Here is an 18,323-nt window from a genome sequence, read left to right on the forward strand (position 1 = left end):
AGAAGGGCTGTCTCGGCGCTGTGGTTCACCCTAAAGCCAGACTGAACATTTTCAAAGACATTATAGGTGCTGATAAAATCACTGAGTTGGATTAAAACAAGCTTTTCTAAAATTTTGCTTAAAAAATGGTAAGTTGGATACCAGTCGATAATTGTTTGTCATTAAAATCTAAATTGCTCTTCTTCAGCAGGGGCCTCACCACCGCCCGTTTAAAAGCGGCAGGAAAGACCCCCGTCTGAAGGGAGCAATTCATCATGGTTAAAACCTCATCTCTAAAAGAATCATACATTTTTTTTTTAAAACCTAGTGGGAATAGGGTCCAGGACGCATGTGGTGGCTCTCACTGAGGAGAAAACTTTATCAAGACTCTCAGCTTCAACCAGGACAAAGCTGTCCAGTGTTTCCTCAGGTAGACTCTCAGATGTGTCTAAAACCGTGTTACGTCGAGAGGATAAAATGTTACATCTGACGGTGTCTACCTTCCCTCTGAAGTGGGCTGCAAACTCCTCACAGAGAGTGTTTGAGGGGGTTTTCTGAGTTGAGTTTGGGTTGGAGTTGAGAATATTATTGATTGTGGAGAACAGAAGTTTCTGTAAACATCCTTCAAAATGTTGACTTTGTAACATATAACCTTAAAAGTCAGGTCTAAAATCAATGGGAGCGGGTCCGAGTCTCTGGGCGATGCCATGTTTCCTTCTACGGGAGCCCATAAGGAAATATAACATAAAATGTAATCAGCTGATTGATCAGAGCTAACAAGGCCTGAAAGAGACGAGAGCTGCAATCGTGCTGATGTGATTTAGATCTTTAGACTCTTCAACTACATTCTAGGATCGATCCCGGCTCCTGGGAATTCTACTGTTGTGTCCTTGGGCAAGTAAAGAGCCTTGGGGGGTTCCAGGACTCTAGAAGGAGCTGTATCAAATAAAGGCCATCTTACTGCTCAGTTTCCTGTAAAACATCACATCATTTAAACCACTTCACCTTGTTCACCAACACATTAGTGATGTGATGCCACATTTAGTCAAACTAAAGCAGATCACATCTCTCCACCTGCGTTCTTCAGAGGACTGAAACGGTTCCGATATGATGGAAGACTTGAAGGGCGATCGAGCGGAGAGATGCCAGCGTTGTGAGACTGTGACTCACTCACAGAACGAATGCGGACGTGTGTGTTGGACTGATCACTGACTGGAGAATCTGGAGGAGCCAAAGAGCTGCTGCTGTTACGGGAATGTGTCTGGGTTCTTGGATTGTTTTGTTTTTGGTTCCCATGTTTTAGGCTGTTCTTTTGGGGGGATTTGACAGCTTTTTGTGGTTTGGAAGCAGTTTGTGTAGGTTTGTGATCACCAGGAGGGGTTCTGGGGTCTGTGTGGGGGTCCAGAGGTTGGTGGGGTGAGTCCAGGGAGAAGGTGGAGGAGGTCTGGATCATGGTTGGCGGGTTATGCTGAAGGAGAGGAAAAAGCTGCTGAGATGAGATCTGTTTCCGTAGATCACAGATGATTTGATCTTTCCTTCTGTTCTCCAGCTTGAGGTCAGCCACCTCTTCTTTCTGGGACTCCATTGTCTCGTCGGCTGAACTCAATAAATTCAGACTTTCAGGTGCTTTAAATGAACCACTTGAGTCTGATACCTTCATCGTCTCTGGAAAACAAAGAAAAACTGTTGGAACACAAAACATTTAAAAGTTGGGAGGAATTGTTTTTGGTTTTGGTTTTACCGAGTTTAAAAGAATGTGACTTTTTTTTATTCAAATGATCACAGAAACAAAAGCAAGCACAGTCACTGCTAACATGATCTGATCACATTTGCTATTATGCTTTTGTCATTTCTTCCGAATCACACATCTGGAACCTAAAGTCATACAGGCAAGTAAAGAAGGCAGAACGAGGGCAAAACACAGTGGTGGCTTATAACGCAACACCATTTTTCAGTATAACTTCCAGATGCTCTGTGTGGCGGCGCCCACCAATGGCTTTCCATACGGGTCTATTTTTAGTCATAAAAGCTGCTGGGGGGAAAAACTGTTTGTTCTCACTGACTTCAAGTTCAGACCTCTTCTCTGCTTTTATAGCAGTCCTGTTGATCCATGTTCTCTTCACCTTTGGTCAAGAGGAAGCAGTAGTTGCTGCTAACATGTGTTTTGTGTCTGAATTACAACAAAAAATACATCCATCCATCTATTATCTATACTCGCTTATCTAAGCAGGGTCGTGGGGACTGCTGGTTATCTCCAGCACCCTGGACATGCTGCCAGTCCATCTCAGTCCGACTCAGGACTGAACATTTATTGTGGTAGCTTTTATTGGTCATTGTGTGACAAGTGTGATTTACCTGATCATCACTAAACTGTGCTACACTGCCACCCACTGGTGTATTTTCCTGTCTGCAGGCTCCTTAAAACGTGAACTCTGGATATTTTAGGCATCATACAAGCTGAAAACTTTAACCATATGAAGTTTGTGTTTTAGAGAAAAAACAGAATGATGGTAAAAATAAACAATCATGTATTATGAGCCTAAATATGAACTGCATTGTTTTCCATCTTCAGCTGCATGTTGACTCGCCAAAACAAGATCATCAAGTAACTTCTACATGTCACCCTGCAGGATGCACTGGACTGTAATATGACCCAGCTCTGGTAAAAATGTGTATTTTATTACTTTTGTGATTTCAATACTAATCCCAAAAAATAAACTTTACTATGATTCTTTTGATTTAACTGTTTAGTCCTTTTTGGATCCAACTCTAACGAATCATAGTTGATGATGTTTAAATATATTTTTTCTTTTCCTCTGAGATCTTCCATCCAGATTTGTCCTAAATTCTGCCACACAAGAAAAACACTTAATTTTTAAAATGTAACTCAAAAGTTACAAAAATAAATAAATAAAAAAACAGGTGACATACTGTTTTCAGAAAATGTTTTGCAGTCATCTATTTTTAAAAATAATTGGAGAAATCAAGCTGTTTGTGTTTAACCAGTCAATTCTATTAGTAAACTATTTTATAAGCTTTGAGCTTATTCTTGTGAGTCTTATTTTGAAGGATTAAAGGAAGTTTCCTCTGTAGATGCTGCTGCTGAAGGACCTCGATTTAAACATGTCATCTTTTACGAGTTTACTCAGTAGAAACACTCAGGTACAGGCATGTTTTTTGTGACTCACCAGATCTGCAACATCTCTTCCGTAACAGTAGTACCGTTCCAACAACGACTATACATATAGCTAACGCTGTTCCTGTACCGCAGACGTAGGTCGTTGAGCTGTCACACATCCACATATCTGAAAGAGCACCAAGTACTGTGTTAAAACATCACAAAATAACATCAGAGATCACGGAGGAAAGAAATCTGTTCTTTAAAATTTTTGGTCAACGGTGTTAACTTTTTTTAATGAAAAAATAATTTTTACAACAGAATCTGAGAGATTAGTCGGTGCAACTATGGGATGCAGAACAAAACAAAACCCAGTTTGAAACCCTGAATTATTACTGGAGCTCACAGAAGGGAGTACACTCCTCTCATATTTGAAAATATTTTATTATATCATCAATAAAGACACAAAACACTGTTAGAGTGTAATCAGTGTGCAGCTAATGTCTGAACGGCTGGCAAGAAAAGTGAGTACACCCCTAAGGGCACACTTTATCCAAAGTGTCAATACGACATGACTACATACTACAGGTGTAGTCATGGACGTCGTTTTGGACGTCCATGACGACAGCTGAATACAAACTTAAATGAAATCCCAACTGACTCAGGATTTAAAGCTCCAAAGTTAATATTGTTATTAAAGGTTTAAAAAATGACATTTTGTACCTGGGATGAAGATCTCTGCAGTCCTGCTTTGGTTCACCGTTGGCTGGTGAACTCTGCACACGACTCTGTAATGAAATATAATAAAGTTTAAATTTACCTGTTTAGTTGTAAGAAATGTTCAATCATTATGTGAGCATTCATTTTAGTTAAAACAAGAGTGTTATATATAAATATAATTTAGCAGTATATATACATACTTATATATATATATATATATATATACACACACACACACACACACACACACACACACACACACACACACACACACATACATACATACATACATACATATATATATATATATATATATATACATATATATATATATATATATATATATATACACACACACACACACACACACACACACACATACATACATACATACATACATACATACATATATATATATATATATGTATGTATATATATATATATATATATGTATATATATATATATATATATATATATATATATATATATATATATATATATATGTATATATATATATGTATATATATATATATATATATATATATATATATATATATATTAGGGGTTGTATCAACTAGTCAACTTCACTGCTCTGTAGTGACTTTTTATGCCTTTCATAGACTAGTTGCTGTCACGTGATAAGAAAAGATGCAGTCCTCGGAAAAGACAGCAGGTGACGAGCCCCTGCGTGTTGGGAGGCGACGCGCTGTGCCAGAGCGTCAGTATCTGACGCCCGCCGTAAAACTGACATTTAACCAATTTGTGACCTTTACCCTCTTGCAATTTCACCTTCCCCTCACCCCCATCCTAACCTTAACCAGCTTGCGCATGCAAAGCTCTGATCGTTGACGTGCTCCCTCCAGACATCTGCGTCCTGAGCACGGCCACAGTAACATTATCAAATCAGGTGTCGCCATCTCAAAAACAAATTTAACATGCGATCGTTCATGTCGGCTCATTTCCTTTTATGTTTTCTGTCTTTTATTTGTGCCTGATGCGTTTTGCTGCTGTGGAGCGGGGCGCATCACCTGCTTTGTCCTCCGGTGACGCACCTCACCGGTGCGGCCGGCGCACAGCGCACACTCCGCTGTTTTAGCGGTCGGTAGATCTTTTAGAACTGCACTTCAAAGGTAACTCATGAGGTGAATATATATGAACCCAGGTAGCAGTTTTTCTTTAGGATTGAGAGGAGATGCAGGAAGATAATAAACACAGACAGGACAGAAAAATAGTCAAATAAAAACAAGTTCGTTTTTGTACCTGATGGTTGCAACAAACAGACACCACTGAAGGTAATCAGAAGTGAGGAACAGAAAATGAAATAAAAAAATTTTAAGTTTAGAGCAGAAACTCTGAGAGGCTGCAAGCGCATCAGTGAGTTTGTGACCGCTGTGCGGGGGTGTGTGTGTGTGTGTGTGTGTGTGTGTGAAGCAACATGCAGAAACTACCGTTGTTAAAAGAGATGTGTTTAACTTAAATAATACGGGTGCAATTTTAATTGTCAAAAACTCAAGCGAACTAACCCCCCCCCCCCCCATGCTTCGGAAAAAAAGGCTTAGTCACCCATCGTCAGTTTTAGCCGCTTCAGGTGTATGATGTCATCAACGACTAGTCAATGTCAGCTCGATTTTCATTACTTCACACACACACACACACACACACACACACACACACACACACACACACACACACACACACACACACACACACACACACACACACACACACACATATATATATATGTATGTATGTATGTATATGTACATGTAGTGTCCAAAAATGGTCATTTTTCATCAAGAAGGTTCTACAGTGTTGCGATAATTAACACATTGTTTTTTTTCACCAAGGTCTCTCTTGAAGCTTCCTCTTATCTCAGGCCTAGTCCACACGTAGCCGGGTTTTTTTAAAAACGAATATCCGCCCCTCCAAAAACTTACATCCACACCACCGCGTTTAAAAAAAAACTCTGTCCACACGTACCCGGATAAATATGTTGTTAAGGACATGCCAGACCTGTAGGCGGCAGTACTTCCCCCGTTCTTAACCTCGTCCTTCGTCTGTGGTCTTCCGCAAGCAGCAGTAATTCTGCTTGCAAAAACAAACAAGCAAAAAGCGCTTGGACAATTGATAAAGCGAGCTCAGCTCTGAGGGCATCCATGCTGTCGGCTAGTGTAAACACAGGTCGCACACGTGATGTCAGCATTTTTTTTTGTCGTGGAAAGTGGCGTTGCGGACCTTAAAACTCCGGTTTTGTCCGTCCACACGCAGACACCCAAAACGGAGAAAACGCAGATCTTCACTTTGGCCGGAGTTTTTAAAAAGATCCGTTTTCGTGTGAAAAAACTCAGTTTTCGTGTGGATGACAGGCCAAAACGTGGAAAAATATCTACGTTTTGGCAGATCCCCGGCTACGTGTGGACAGGGCCTCAGACTGCTTTGCTTCACAGAACAGAAAGATGAACTTTTAGAAAATTATCATATAATGAAATGAACAATATGAGGTAATTAATCATAATGAATGGACAAGGTGTTAAATGAAATGTTTTGATTAATCTGTGCTTAAATTAATATGGAGGAATTGAATGTGTTCTCGCAATGACCCATATATTTAATCAGTGTACGTGACTTGACAGCTTACACACTCAAACACACGTGCATATCTCCATATGACACAAGGTTAAAGTAATTTCATGAGAATTTGCTTATCCACAAACCAAAACCTTCTATCTGAAAGAAGGCGTGATGTTCTGAGGTTTGTTTGGTAAAACCACTTAACATGCCAAATTCTGGTTGGCCATGTAATCATAATATGGCAATTATCAAAACAGAAATCACTTCCTGAGTGATTCAGTTTGAGCAGAGCTTTGGACCGGAAAGCCGGAGCAAAACTCTTTGAACCACCGCATCTTTGACGAGCTGTCCAAGATGACACAGCAACATGGTTCCTTCAGCTATTCAGAAATAGCTGTTCTAGACACAAACTAGTTCCAACATCTCTGGACTGGAGTAGTCGATACTGCGGTTAATCTATTGAACCTCGGTGCCTAGAGGTTAGCCGACCTCCCTGACCTCCAGATCCGCGAAGCGGGTCGCTGAAAGGGGGTACGTAGACACAGCAAGATTGCGTCTGATGTGGTTTTATAAATAACCAACTTTCTAGTTTATATCTGTAACGCGAGGAAATATGGGTTTTCTGTGCCAAAGGTTGCATTTGGCCCGGCTGGGTCAAAGCTGGGTCGCGCAGAACTTTCACCCACAGAGTGAGAGCTTTGCCGACATGAAGTCTGCAAGAGTCTGCTGCAAACCATAACATCTGCCACCTGCAGTGCCAGAAGATGTTGTTCTCATGAAAGCTAGTCATAATAAAGAGTCTTACGCTTCCTTTGTTTATTAATGCTAAATAATCATTTTACCATTTTACTCATTATAAATGTATTTTAATCAAATGAATTATTATTATGCTTTGGTTAATCATAATAACTATAATGAGGCAATGCTTAATTAAGTAATGTTTTGAAGATGTTTTAGTGGTGACCTTCACACTCACTCACACACACTCTCACAGTAAATTCAAAACACATTTGCTGACGCACAAGTTTTGCTTTGAGAAGAGAAAGGCTTTTGGTAAGTTTCAGTTCATGATTCAGTCCGTGTTTGACAACGAAAGAGGGAGGACTTGTGAACAAACGCCAACGGGGAACGGGGCTGCGGCTCCTTCCCCCCCCCCCCCCCTCACGCTATTCCTGCCAAGACAGACAGGATAGCCGAATTACAACCGCTAACACAGACTCGTCCCGAGTCTTTTGATTTCTGAGTAAATTAAACTTAAGAAAGCGCATCTGCAAACGCTCCAACAACGTGTACCGGGGGGCATCTCTGGACCGGATCGTCGCACACCTTCATCTCCTCTGCCAGTCAAGGTGTGACCTGGATAAACATCCTCCTGAGGTCCGGATCTGAACGAGGGTCCTCGTACGGTGAGGCAGAACACAATAGATAGCGTTTGATGCATCTTTTCCAACAAAACCTAAGTTTATTCAAACCATCACTTTTCACTCAGACACCTGTTTCTTCCTGAAGCAAAATCAGACGCACACGCGCATTCATCTCACCTCGTTCTCAATTTTCACCCATTCAGAGCTTGACAGATCATTTGCTGCTGTGGCCCACAGACTCTGGAACTCTCTCCCCCTGAGCCTGAGATCAGTGGACTCAGTGGTTTCCTTTAAAAAGCAGCTGAAGACTCACTTGTTCAAGCTGGCTTTTGTACGACCTTCTTCACCACTCTCTCCTTATTCTGCTCTCCCCACCTATTCCACCTTCCTCAGGATCCACTGATTTCCCTCTTTCGTGTTCACTCTCTCTCTTTCTTAACATTTTTTCTTTTAAATCGCAATTGTCTGTTTTTGCTCATTTTCAATATATTTTTCAACATTTTCGAAATGCTTTTTTATATTTTTACAACTTTTTTTATTTTTTGTTTTTGTTTTTGTGAAGCGCCTCGTGATTTTTATCTTGAGAGGCGCTATAGAAATGATATTTTCTTCTTCTTCTTCTTCTTCAACACAAGGTCTATTTGAGCAAGTTTAAAATATCAACTGTTAAGGATTGTTCAACAAAGTTGCCAATGTTGATTGTTATTTCCTATGCTTGTCATTTCAAAATCATTAGTTTAATTTGAAGAATTAAAACTTTTAACTTTCAAACTTGTCTCTTCATTGAACTGAAACACAGACCCACGGATATTATCGTCAGTTTATCGATGAAAACAACCTTTGAGTCTTCTTAAAACTATAACATTTGGTTATTAATTTATTAAAAATTAATATCTCAAATTAATATGTAGAATGGTTCATCTTTCATAAAAGAGCATAAACCATTACACTACATAGCAGACCAAATTCAATCCCGCTCAGAACTCAGTTTCTTCTAGATACGAGGGTTCTGACACACCACATTACACTACAACACAAACAGTCATTCACTCATCGTTCTTTCATGGTTGTCATCTTTAGAATTAGTTTAGAAAATAAATTTCTTATTTTAATAAACTTGACTTTGTGTGAATTGATACGAAGTGTACTTACGATCCCTGAATAAAGAAAGAATCCTAATTCTTCTGGTTAAACATTCAAAGATCAGTCAGGTTGATATTCTATATTTATCAAATCAAATCTTATTGATCATAATTAAACCACAAAAGACATTGATAGTATAACACCACACACACACACATACAAATATATATATGTATATATTGTACCTCAATCCCTGATATGTTGTTTATCTGTCTGTAAATAGATCAGTGCTAGATTTGTGTTGAACGTAACAAGCTATGGAGCGACTCAGGGTTACATTTCACTGCAAGTTGTACTTGTATGACTGAGCAAGTGATAAATAAAACTTTTGAATCCTTTAACAGCTACGGAAACCTGGATGGCCAAAAAGCAAAGTGGGATGAAAATGTTCTTGCAGGCAAACTTCATAGGATTCAATAGAATAGAACAGATTTCTGACACAAACTAGAATTTTTAAAGAATTATGGGATGTATTCATCTCCTTCCACCCGGGATGGACGTTCTGATGTTCCTACACTAAAGGATCTGCTGAGAACCTCTCTGGTACCTGCTGGTGCGCTTCAGCAGCGTGACTCTGTGTTTCACGCTGAAGCATCCTCTCGTACGCTCTACTCTGGGTTCTTCATCAGTGATGTTGTTTCCATTTTCATCCTGGATCATCACCTGTGGAGACGGCCACCAGCACCTGGCCTCACACTCCACAGTCACTCCTCTGGTGTCAGCAGGAAGCAGCGCCAACTTCGGGTCAGACGCTGCAACTGTAGAAACAAGATCAATCGAAGCTGTGAGCTCTGAATGGCTCCACATGGTAGTCAGATTAAATCTGGAGCTTCTTGTTAACCGGAGCAGAAAAAAGAAGTTCTGGTTTATCACTAGATTTACTGAGCCCACGCTGATTAGCTCAAAATCAGGCTCCAGGCTGGGGGGTGTTATTCTGCCAGGGCTTGATCTTTACAATTGCAAGCCAGGTAAAACCAGTTTTCCCACTTGCTGCCACCATGCTTCACTGTAGGGATGGTATTGGCCTGGTGATGAGCAGTGCCTTATTTTCTTCAAACACAAAGCGTTGCATTCACTCCAAAGAGTTCAATTTTTGTCCCATCAGACCAGAGGATTTTGTTTCTCATGGCCTGAGAGCCCAAACTCCAGGCAGGCTGTCGTGTGCCTTTTACATAAGAGTGGCTTCCGCCTGGGCTCTCTACCATACAGGCCTGACTGGTGGATTGCTTCAGAGATGGATGTCCTTCTGGAAGGGTCTCTCCTCTCTCCACAGAGCAATGCTGGAGCTCTGACAAGGTGGCCATCGGGGTCTTGGTCACCTTCCTGACCAAGGCCCTTCTCCCCCGTTCACTCATCTTAGAACGCCGGACAGGTTGGTTCTGCCAGGGCAACATGATTTGCATTTGTAAGCCAGGGTAAACCTGGGGGGAGGATTTTTGTATCACTGAATGTGTATAAAAGCAGAGGTCTCCATGAGGGAAAGTCATTTCTTCTTGGCATTTCTCAGAACGCACAGCACGATAGCTTCTGGATCACAGCCACACAGGAGGAACCTCAACGCGCGACAGGCTCTGGCCGTGCTTCAGGAAATGGACGAAGCAGACTCTGATGGAGGAGAGGTTTCAGTTTTTGTCCAGGTCACTGATACCTCACCTGAGAGCAACCGCAAATGCAAATGTGGCAATGTGCAATGGTACATTTCAGTTAATGGGCCATCAGCGCAACAAAAGAAACGCTCCGCAGGAGCTCAGGCTTGCAGGAGGAATACATTTTCCAGTAAATCCAGTGTTATTAGATTAGGTTCATGAGAAGAAAACTCCTCTCTGCAGATCTTTCGTTCACATAAAGGAGCTCTGAGTATCGGTTCTGTTTACACATGAACCAGGCGACGTACCAACAACCAGCTCCACGCTGCTCTCCTCTCTGGTGCCATTCTTCAGGATCTTTAGGCATCGGTACGTTCCTGCATCAGACAGCTTCACGTTGGAGATCCTTAAGGAGACATTCCCGTTTTTCATTTCTCTCATGATCAGACTGGTCCGATACTCAAAGTCCCGATCCTTCATCTCGAAGGTCTCACAGCCGTCGCGGTACAAGAAGACTACGACTGGCTTCAGGTCCTTCTTGGACCACTCCACTGTTTGGATGTCATCTGTGGCTGAGATCTTCACACTGCAGGGCAGGATCACACTCTGACCAGCAGAGGCCACGACCGGCTCAGCATGAGCGGTGGGATAAGCTGGAGAATTATAGCAAAGATAGAAAATGTAGAGATTAAAACACAATCCTGAACATTTAGGAATTTTCTTTCACCCAAACACACACACACACACACACACACACACACACACACACACACACACACACACACACACACACACACACACACACACACACACACAATTGTGCAATCTTGTACTTTTCCTCGTGATCAGACAGCCTGTCTAAACCACTCACCAGCCTGCAGGCATTAATGAGATGAGCCTTGAGATTCCTCCTCTGATAAAGATCTGCTACGTGTTCTAACCAAGCCCCCACAATGCGGGTGAAAAATTGAAGCAAACGCGGAAGTGACAAAAATTGCAGTTCCACCCTCATCCACTAGGGGCTGGTGTCAGAAGCGAGCAAATCCTCATTGACTCCCATGTTAAAAATACCAATTTCACGGCAGAAATAAACATGTTTACAGCCTGGTAGTGTTGGGTAATTTTATATTACTCCCAAAATTACCTCAAAGAAAGTCAGAGCATACACAGAGGGATTAGATTAATAGTTTGGTTAATTATAATCAGCATACATTCAATAATCAACAAATTCAACTTTGCAAAGGGTGAAACATACACACCAGAGTCAGAGGCGGTTTGTTCTCACACAGAGGTAAAGCTGTCGAGAGCTTTTATTGGGAATCACATCACCAGAGATAACCACACCTACTTATCACGGAAGACAAAAGGGAATACTTCAAAGAGGTTTCACAGCAGGACCATGGAGACGTCCAGTCTGGCCTTGATTAGCTGCAGGAGGGAGGCATTACTAATTTAAATGTAAATAACGATGATAAACTCTTGTTTGATTACCACAATTTTTACCCAACAGGTACCAAGACATGTTTTTGGTTTAAATGATCTAGTTTACACTCATGACAGCTCTGAGGTGGTGAATTTTTTTCTCACTCTTCTGTTTAAGTGTATTAAAAGCTTAAAATTCTGTATAATTAATGAGCATCAGACCCACGTGACCACAGAGCTAGCTCCGTGGAAAGGCCTCAGTAGAGCCTCGGTCTGGCTTAGAAACTGCTCCGGCATTTTGAGTCTCTGTGTTTGTGTCTTCTGTTTTGGATATTATTTGTGCAATTAATTGTGCAAACAAAATGACTTGCTGTGGCATTAATTGCACTAATTGTCATGTTGTGATGGTGGAAATGATGGACCAAGTGTGGTGGAGCTGACCAGGAGGCAGGAATGCAGGCACGGATAAAGTAAAAATGTGTTTAATGACAGGATACGGCAGGAACAACGAGAACAACACGACAAACAACAATGATCTGACAAAGACTGGCACAAGGAGGGAGGTATGAATACACAGGGAAATCAGGAACACATGGGCAGGTTAACGAGGGGCAGGTGAGAACATTAAGGGCTAATCAGGGCAGGAGAGGAACACAGTCAGGAAGGCAGGGGCAGATCGTGACACTAATAGAGCGTCCAAGGAGTCTCCACTTCATTTTTTCCGGTAATATTATATTTATGTATTTTAGGTCACTGCCGAGCTGAGCTTAGATTTTAACATGTACTGTTTAACCATGAAATGTAAATGTAATAGGGTAAAACCCAGTGCATTTAACATAATGCTGCACTTTAGAAAATGGGTTGAAATTTAACATGTTGGTGGAGCTGGGTTCCGACTATCGGCTTGTGGAGCTCTCAGGAGACCTCTGTTTTCCACCCGTTCTCCCCTCCCCACAGCTCGGCGCATCTCTGTCTGATCGCGGCTCCTGTCCACTGCGCAGGCTGCCGGCTTGTGGAGCTCTGGGATGGAAACCTTTCCACCTGGTTCTCCCCAGCGGCAGCTCTGAACATCTCAGATCGCCGCGGCGCTTGTCTGCTGTGCGGCTGCCGGCTTGTGGAGCTCTTGGAGACCTCTGTGTTCCACCCGGTTTTACCCAGCGGTCAGCCCGGCGTACCTCTGACTCAGAAGCTCTGGTGTTGTGCACAGTTAACTCCGGTTGTAGCTGGGTTGCTACCTCCGTTAGCTTAGCTCCCACCTCCGCGTTAGCTTTGGGTTAGCTTCAGGTTAGCTTGTAGCTCGTTCGACCGGGTGTTGTTAGTTGATCCCAGCCTTACAGCCCCACCCTCAGCTCCACCTCTCTTCCCTTTTGTGGAATTGTCTGGGCTTGACGGAACCTGTGACACGGTCAAAATGGCGGTGGTGGCCATCTCCCATTTTTCTTTAGATGTGGTATTACCTGTAACTGTAGTATTACCTGTAGTATTAGATGTATTATTACCTGTAACTGTAGTATTACCTGTAGAATTAGATGTAGTATTACCTGTAACTGTAGTATTACCTGTAGTATTAGATGTAGTATTACCTGTAACTGTAGTATTACCTGTAGAATTAGATGAAGTATTACCTGTAACTGTAGTATTACCTGTAGTATTAGATGTAGTATTACCTGTAACTGTAGTATTACCTGTAGAATTAGATGTAGTATTACCTGTAACTGTAGTATTACCTGTAGAATTAGATGTAGTATTACCTGTAACTGTAGTATTACCTGTAGTATTAGATGTAGTATTACCTGTAACTGTAGTATTACCTGTAGAATTAGATGTAGTATTACCTGTAACTGTAGTATTACCTGTAGAATTAGATGTAGTATTACCTGTAACTGTAGTATTACCTGTAGTATTAGATGTAGTATTACCTGTAGTATTAGATGTAGTATTAGATGTAGTATTACCTGTAGTAATACCTGTAGTATTAGATATAGTATTACCTGTAGTATTAGATGTAGTATTGCCTGTAACTGTAGTATTACCTCTAGTATTAGATACAGTATTACCTGCAGTATTACCTGTGACTGCAGTATTAGCTGTAGTCTTAGCTGTAGTACTACCTGTAGTATTAGCTATAGTACTACCTTTAATTTTAGCTGTAGTACTACCTGTAGTATTAGCTGTAGTTTTAGCTGTAGCATCAGTAGTTAACTACATCCTGTTATCAGATCAAAACAGTATCGGCCTTTATAAAAGGCTCGGGAATCTTTGATGTTGTTGCTAGACATAAACAAACTTTCCTCATGGTCCTGACTGACGTCTTGGGGAAGCACAGGTGTTTTAAAGATCTAATAAACACAGTTGGGTTGGACCATTAAAACCAGTAGAATCAATACTCTCTACTGGAGTATTCTGATGCTGTGTCGCTCAATAGTGTTTTCTTTTCCTGTAACTTTCCCTTTTATTTACAAAATAATATTGTGTATGGCTAGCTACCAAATACTAGAGCGTAACATCTAAACGCTGAAATGTGAATACAAATGCAGCAGTTTAATACCAAATGATTAGCCATCCTGCTCTAGAGACTGCTATTAGGTTCGGGCATCCTATCAAAATAAAAGCGTGTGTTACAGGTTGAGCATCCTGTCACTGTATCCTAACTGATGACAAGCCCTGGCTACTTGGCCATGGGGATGTTCCTTTGGTTGACTTGTTAGCGTGCGTGACTCACCCGGGAGAATCTCGTTTCTCCACCTTATAATAATAATAATAATAATAATAATACATTTTATTTAAAAGCGCCTTTCAGAACACCCAAGGTCACTTGACAGAAAATACATTAAAACAGCAATAAAACCACAATAAAACGCAAAGAAGATAAAACAAAGAGAGAAACAGTTCAATAAAATCAGAGGTCATAGGCAGATTTAAACATTTGTGTTTTGAGTTTGGTTTTGAAAAGGGTAAAACTGGCGATGTTCCTGGTGTCTGGGGGGAGTGAGTTCCGGAGATGGGGAGCAGAGTGGCTCCCCATGGTAGTGAGACCGGCAGAAGGAACAGCAAGATGGATGGAAAACGTGGCGAGGAATTCCTCTACGTAACATATCAGAGTCTTTTTTCTAGGCACAAACATTAGTAACTCCCATGAATGGAAACAACATTCAGAACAGATTTATAAAAAGCCAATAAAATATCATTTCTCAGACATTTAGAGTAAGGCACAGCATCCTTGTACAGTTCTATACCGCCATCCTTCAAAGTATACTCACCTCATCTATAAAAGTCTGGTATGGTCATTTGGACTCGAATTCTTCGATAAACCTAATTTAGTTAAATCATCTAAGATCGTTGGCTGTACTCAACCTTCCACTGACACCCTGTACCGTGGATGCATCATACAACGGGCAGGAAAAGTTCCCTCACACGCTTCTCACCCTGCACATCCTCCGTTCACACTATTGCCTTCTGCAACACTATACAGGTCTTCACAAACAAAATCAACTAGATTTAGTTTTTTCCCAAGAGTGATACAGTCATTAAATCAATGAGATGTTTAATAATTGTGTGTATCCCTGCCTGTTTATTTTTGTGACATTGTGACGTCACAGAGCTGTGAGCATGTCAAGCTGCACCAGAAACAAGTTCCACCAACTTGTTGTGTGGTCATTAATAAATGACTCTGAATCTTGAGTGTTGAATCCGGATCATTGTTTTGGTTCTGCCTGCACATTCAAAGACCTTCTGAGACCTTTATTTTGATAGGTCATTGGTTTGGTCAGGCTCAGATTACAGGAAAGAAAACCCAGATTACAGCTCATTCAAAAAGGGAAGTAGTTTAACTCAACCATTAGATTCAGATCAGATTTCAGATTTCAGATTTATTGGCCAAGTAAAATTACATTTACAAGGAATTTGTCTTCGGTAGATGTTCGCTCTCTAAAACATACAACAACCACAATAAATGAGAATAAAAATACCTAAAAACACATAAGAACATGCATACCCACACACATGTTCATATACACACATACATACCCACACACACACACGCACACACACACACACACACACACACATATCCATAAGCATACTGAATTAGTATTAAAAACTATAGTAAAAGGATGGTAAAAGAATCTACAGATTCAGGAGAGAAATAGCTGAAGGAAAGAAACTGTTCTTGTGTCTGGTAGTTTTTGTGTACAGCGATCTGTAGCGCCTGCCAGATGGGAGGAGATGGAAGAGAGTAGATGCAGAACCAAACATTAAACCAAACTGTAAGGATTTTACTTCACACGTACCTTTAAACGAAAAAAGTCCAAGAACAGATAAAAGAGAAAACCTCGTCACCAGCTGATTTAGACCCATTTCTCTCTGCTAGGAAAGAGTTCACTACAGCAGAGTCTGACCAGACTTCATTCCCTAAACCCGCAGTAAGTTCTGCTTTTGGGGGGCGTGGCTTAACGGTGTATTCAGGGAAATCGGAGAAATGCCTTTCTACAGCTTCTCTCCCTAATACAATAAAACTATCTACAAAGTGACTCCATCAGGTAATAGTTTTCAGATGTGTTTGTTAAATATAGTCTTTAATCTCAAATGTAACCAGAGTAAAAACGCTTTCTGTGCTCGTGAGCCCAGATCTCAGTAGAACTTGAGGGACTTTCCAGATGATTTTGTCAGCACACGACATGAGGTGACGTCATTAACTTCAGCGACAGGATATAAAACAAGTCAGTCTACACAAAACCACACCAATTCAGATTATCTTTATTATACTAAAACAACAAAATCTGATGATCTGTTTAAATTACCTTCACGCATCAGCCAGACATATAAAAACAGCTCAAATCCTTTAAATGAGTTCAAATAATGTTTCTTTGGTGCTTCAGCAGTTTTTTCTGCACTAAGAACAAACTGTTGTTTATTGTTTGCAGTAAGTGTGTTACTCTCTGGATTTTTAAACGGGACATTTATTCATTTGTTCATTTGCCCGGACTCATGAATGTGTTGCGCCATGATGACTCAGCTTTTGAGGAGAAAAGCCAAAACATCTGAAAGAGCTCAGCTCTGACAGTTAGGATGAGTCATCGGGTAAAAATCTGTCAGATATTTACACAAACTGATGTTTTAATCGTATTGTGTTTTCGTTTTGCTCGTTGACTCATAATCACCAAGGAACAACAACAGATCATCAGAAACAACAAACAATTGGATTAAATCAATGCTAGAATTTCCTGCTACAGATGACTAAAGTGACTAAAACCTTTCAGGATCTGGATCCAGAACTTCCGAGTCAAAAACAACAAATCACAACGAGTTCTTGAACGAGTTCATATTTACAGAAATATAGAAAAACTTCTGTACACTATTTATAAAAGCAGAGGTAAAAATACTCTGATTCTCCCCTAAATACCCAAGTCCGCTCACTGGTGGCTTCACAAATGAGCCAAAGCTTCACTTTGACATTAAAACATTTCATGAATACAAATTCAAGGAAAGGAGCAAAGAGCTTTAATTTTTGAACCAGCATAGCTAATTTTAGCATTAATCATTATAGTAAATGTGTTTTTATCCCACTTTGATATTTTTAAATGTGTGAAACTGAAAAATCTAAGTCTTAAGACATCATTGTTAAACATAAAGTTCTTCATTTGTCCCGATCTTTTATTTCATGACATAAAAAACCTTACAACATACCTTAGTGCCCGTGCAAAGCCACACAGAACCAAATGAATTTGGCAGCTGCAGATGATGTTACCTTTGGTCTTTAGCCTGGTGCTGCACAACCAGTAGGCTTTGATCACTGGACCTCAGGGACCTGCTGGGGGTGTAGGGACTAAGAAGATCACCAATGTAAGATGGTGCTTGTCCATGTAAGGCCCTATAGACCAGAACCAGGATCTTGAAATGAACCCTGAAGTTGACTGGCAGCCAGTGAAGCTGGAGGAGAAGCGGGGTGATGTGGGTGTGTTTGGAGGACTTGGTCAGAAGCCGAGCACAGGCATTCTGAACCACCTGTAGACGGTTCAGGGAGGTTCTGCTCAGACACGTGAAAAGAGAGTTACAGTAGTCTAAGCATGAGGCGATGAAGGTGTGGATAACTGTCTCAAGTTCAGAGCGGGACAGAATGGGACTCAGCTTTGCAACGTTCCTGAGATGGAAGAAGGAAGAGCGAACAAGAGAACTGACATGAGAATCCAGGGTGAGAGCTGGGTCAAAGGTCACGCCAAAATTCCTGAGAGAAGCTTAGGTGTGAGAAGCAAGCTGACCAAGAGAGTCTCTGACTTTGAGAACCAGCTTGTCCTGGGCACAGATGAGGATCTCAGTCTTATCTTCATTCAGCTGTAGAAAGCTCCCAGCCATCCAGGTTTTGATAGAGTCTAAGCAGGTGTGTAACAGCTGCAGCTTAGACATCTCATGGGGCTTAAAGG

The 18,323-nt window shown here is 41.1% G+C and overlaps 1 protein-coding gene across 1 annotated transcript in view; it reads right to left on the reverse strand.

Annotated features, from left to right (window-relative positions):
* The window catches only part of LOC107396906 (butyrophilin subfamily 2 member A1), a 20,620-nt gene extending 2,825 nt beyond the window's left edge, over window positions 1–17,795 (reverse strand). The window contains exons 1-6 of the mRNA XM_015976750.3: window positions 16,194–17,795; window positions 10,791–11,135; window positions 9,444–9,654; window positions 3,821–3,885; window positions 3,168–3,284; window positions 1–1,644 (exon numbers count right to left, since the gene is read on the reverse strand). The exon at window positions 1–1,644 is cut by the window's left edge and continues 2,825 nt beyond it. Coding sequence (XP_015832236.3) covers window positions 1,040–1,644; window positions 3,168–3,284; window positions 3,821–3,885; window positions 9,444–9,654; window positions 10,791–11,135; window positions 16,194–16,260 — 1,410 coding nt within the window. The 5' untranslated portion in view covers window positions 16,261–17,795 and the 3' untranslated portion in view covers window positions 1–1,039. The remainder of the gene's footprint in view (window positions 1,645–3,167; window positions 3,285–3,820; window positions 3,886–9,443; window positions 9,655–10,790; window positions 11,136–16,193) is intronic.
* Between the last annotated feature and the right edge of the window lie 528 nt (window positions 17,796–18,323).

The sequence above is a fragment of the Nothobranchius furzeri genome, chromosome 2 (genome assembly GCF_043380555.1).
Source record: "Nothobranchius furzeri strain GRZ-AD chromosome 2, NfurGRZ-RIMD1, whole genome shotgun sequence".
Taxonomy (NCBI): domain Eukaryota; kingdom Metazoa; phylum Chordata; class Actinopteri; order Cyprinodontiformes; family Nothobranchiidae; genus Nothobranchius; species Nothobranchius furzeri.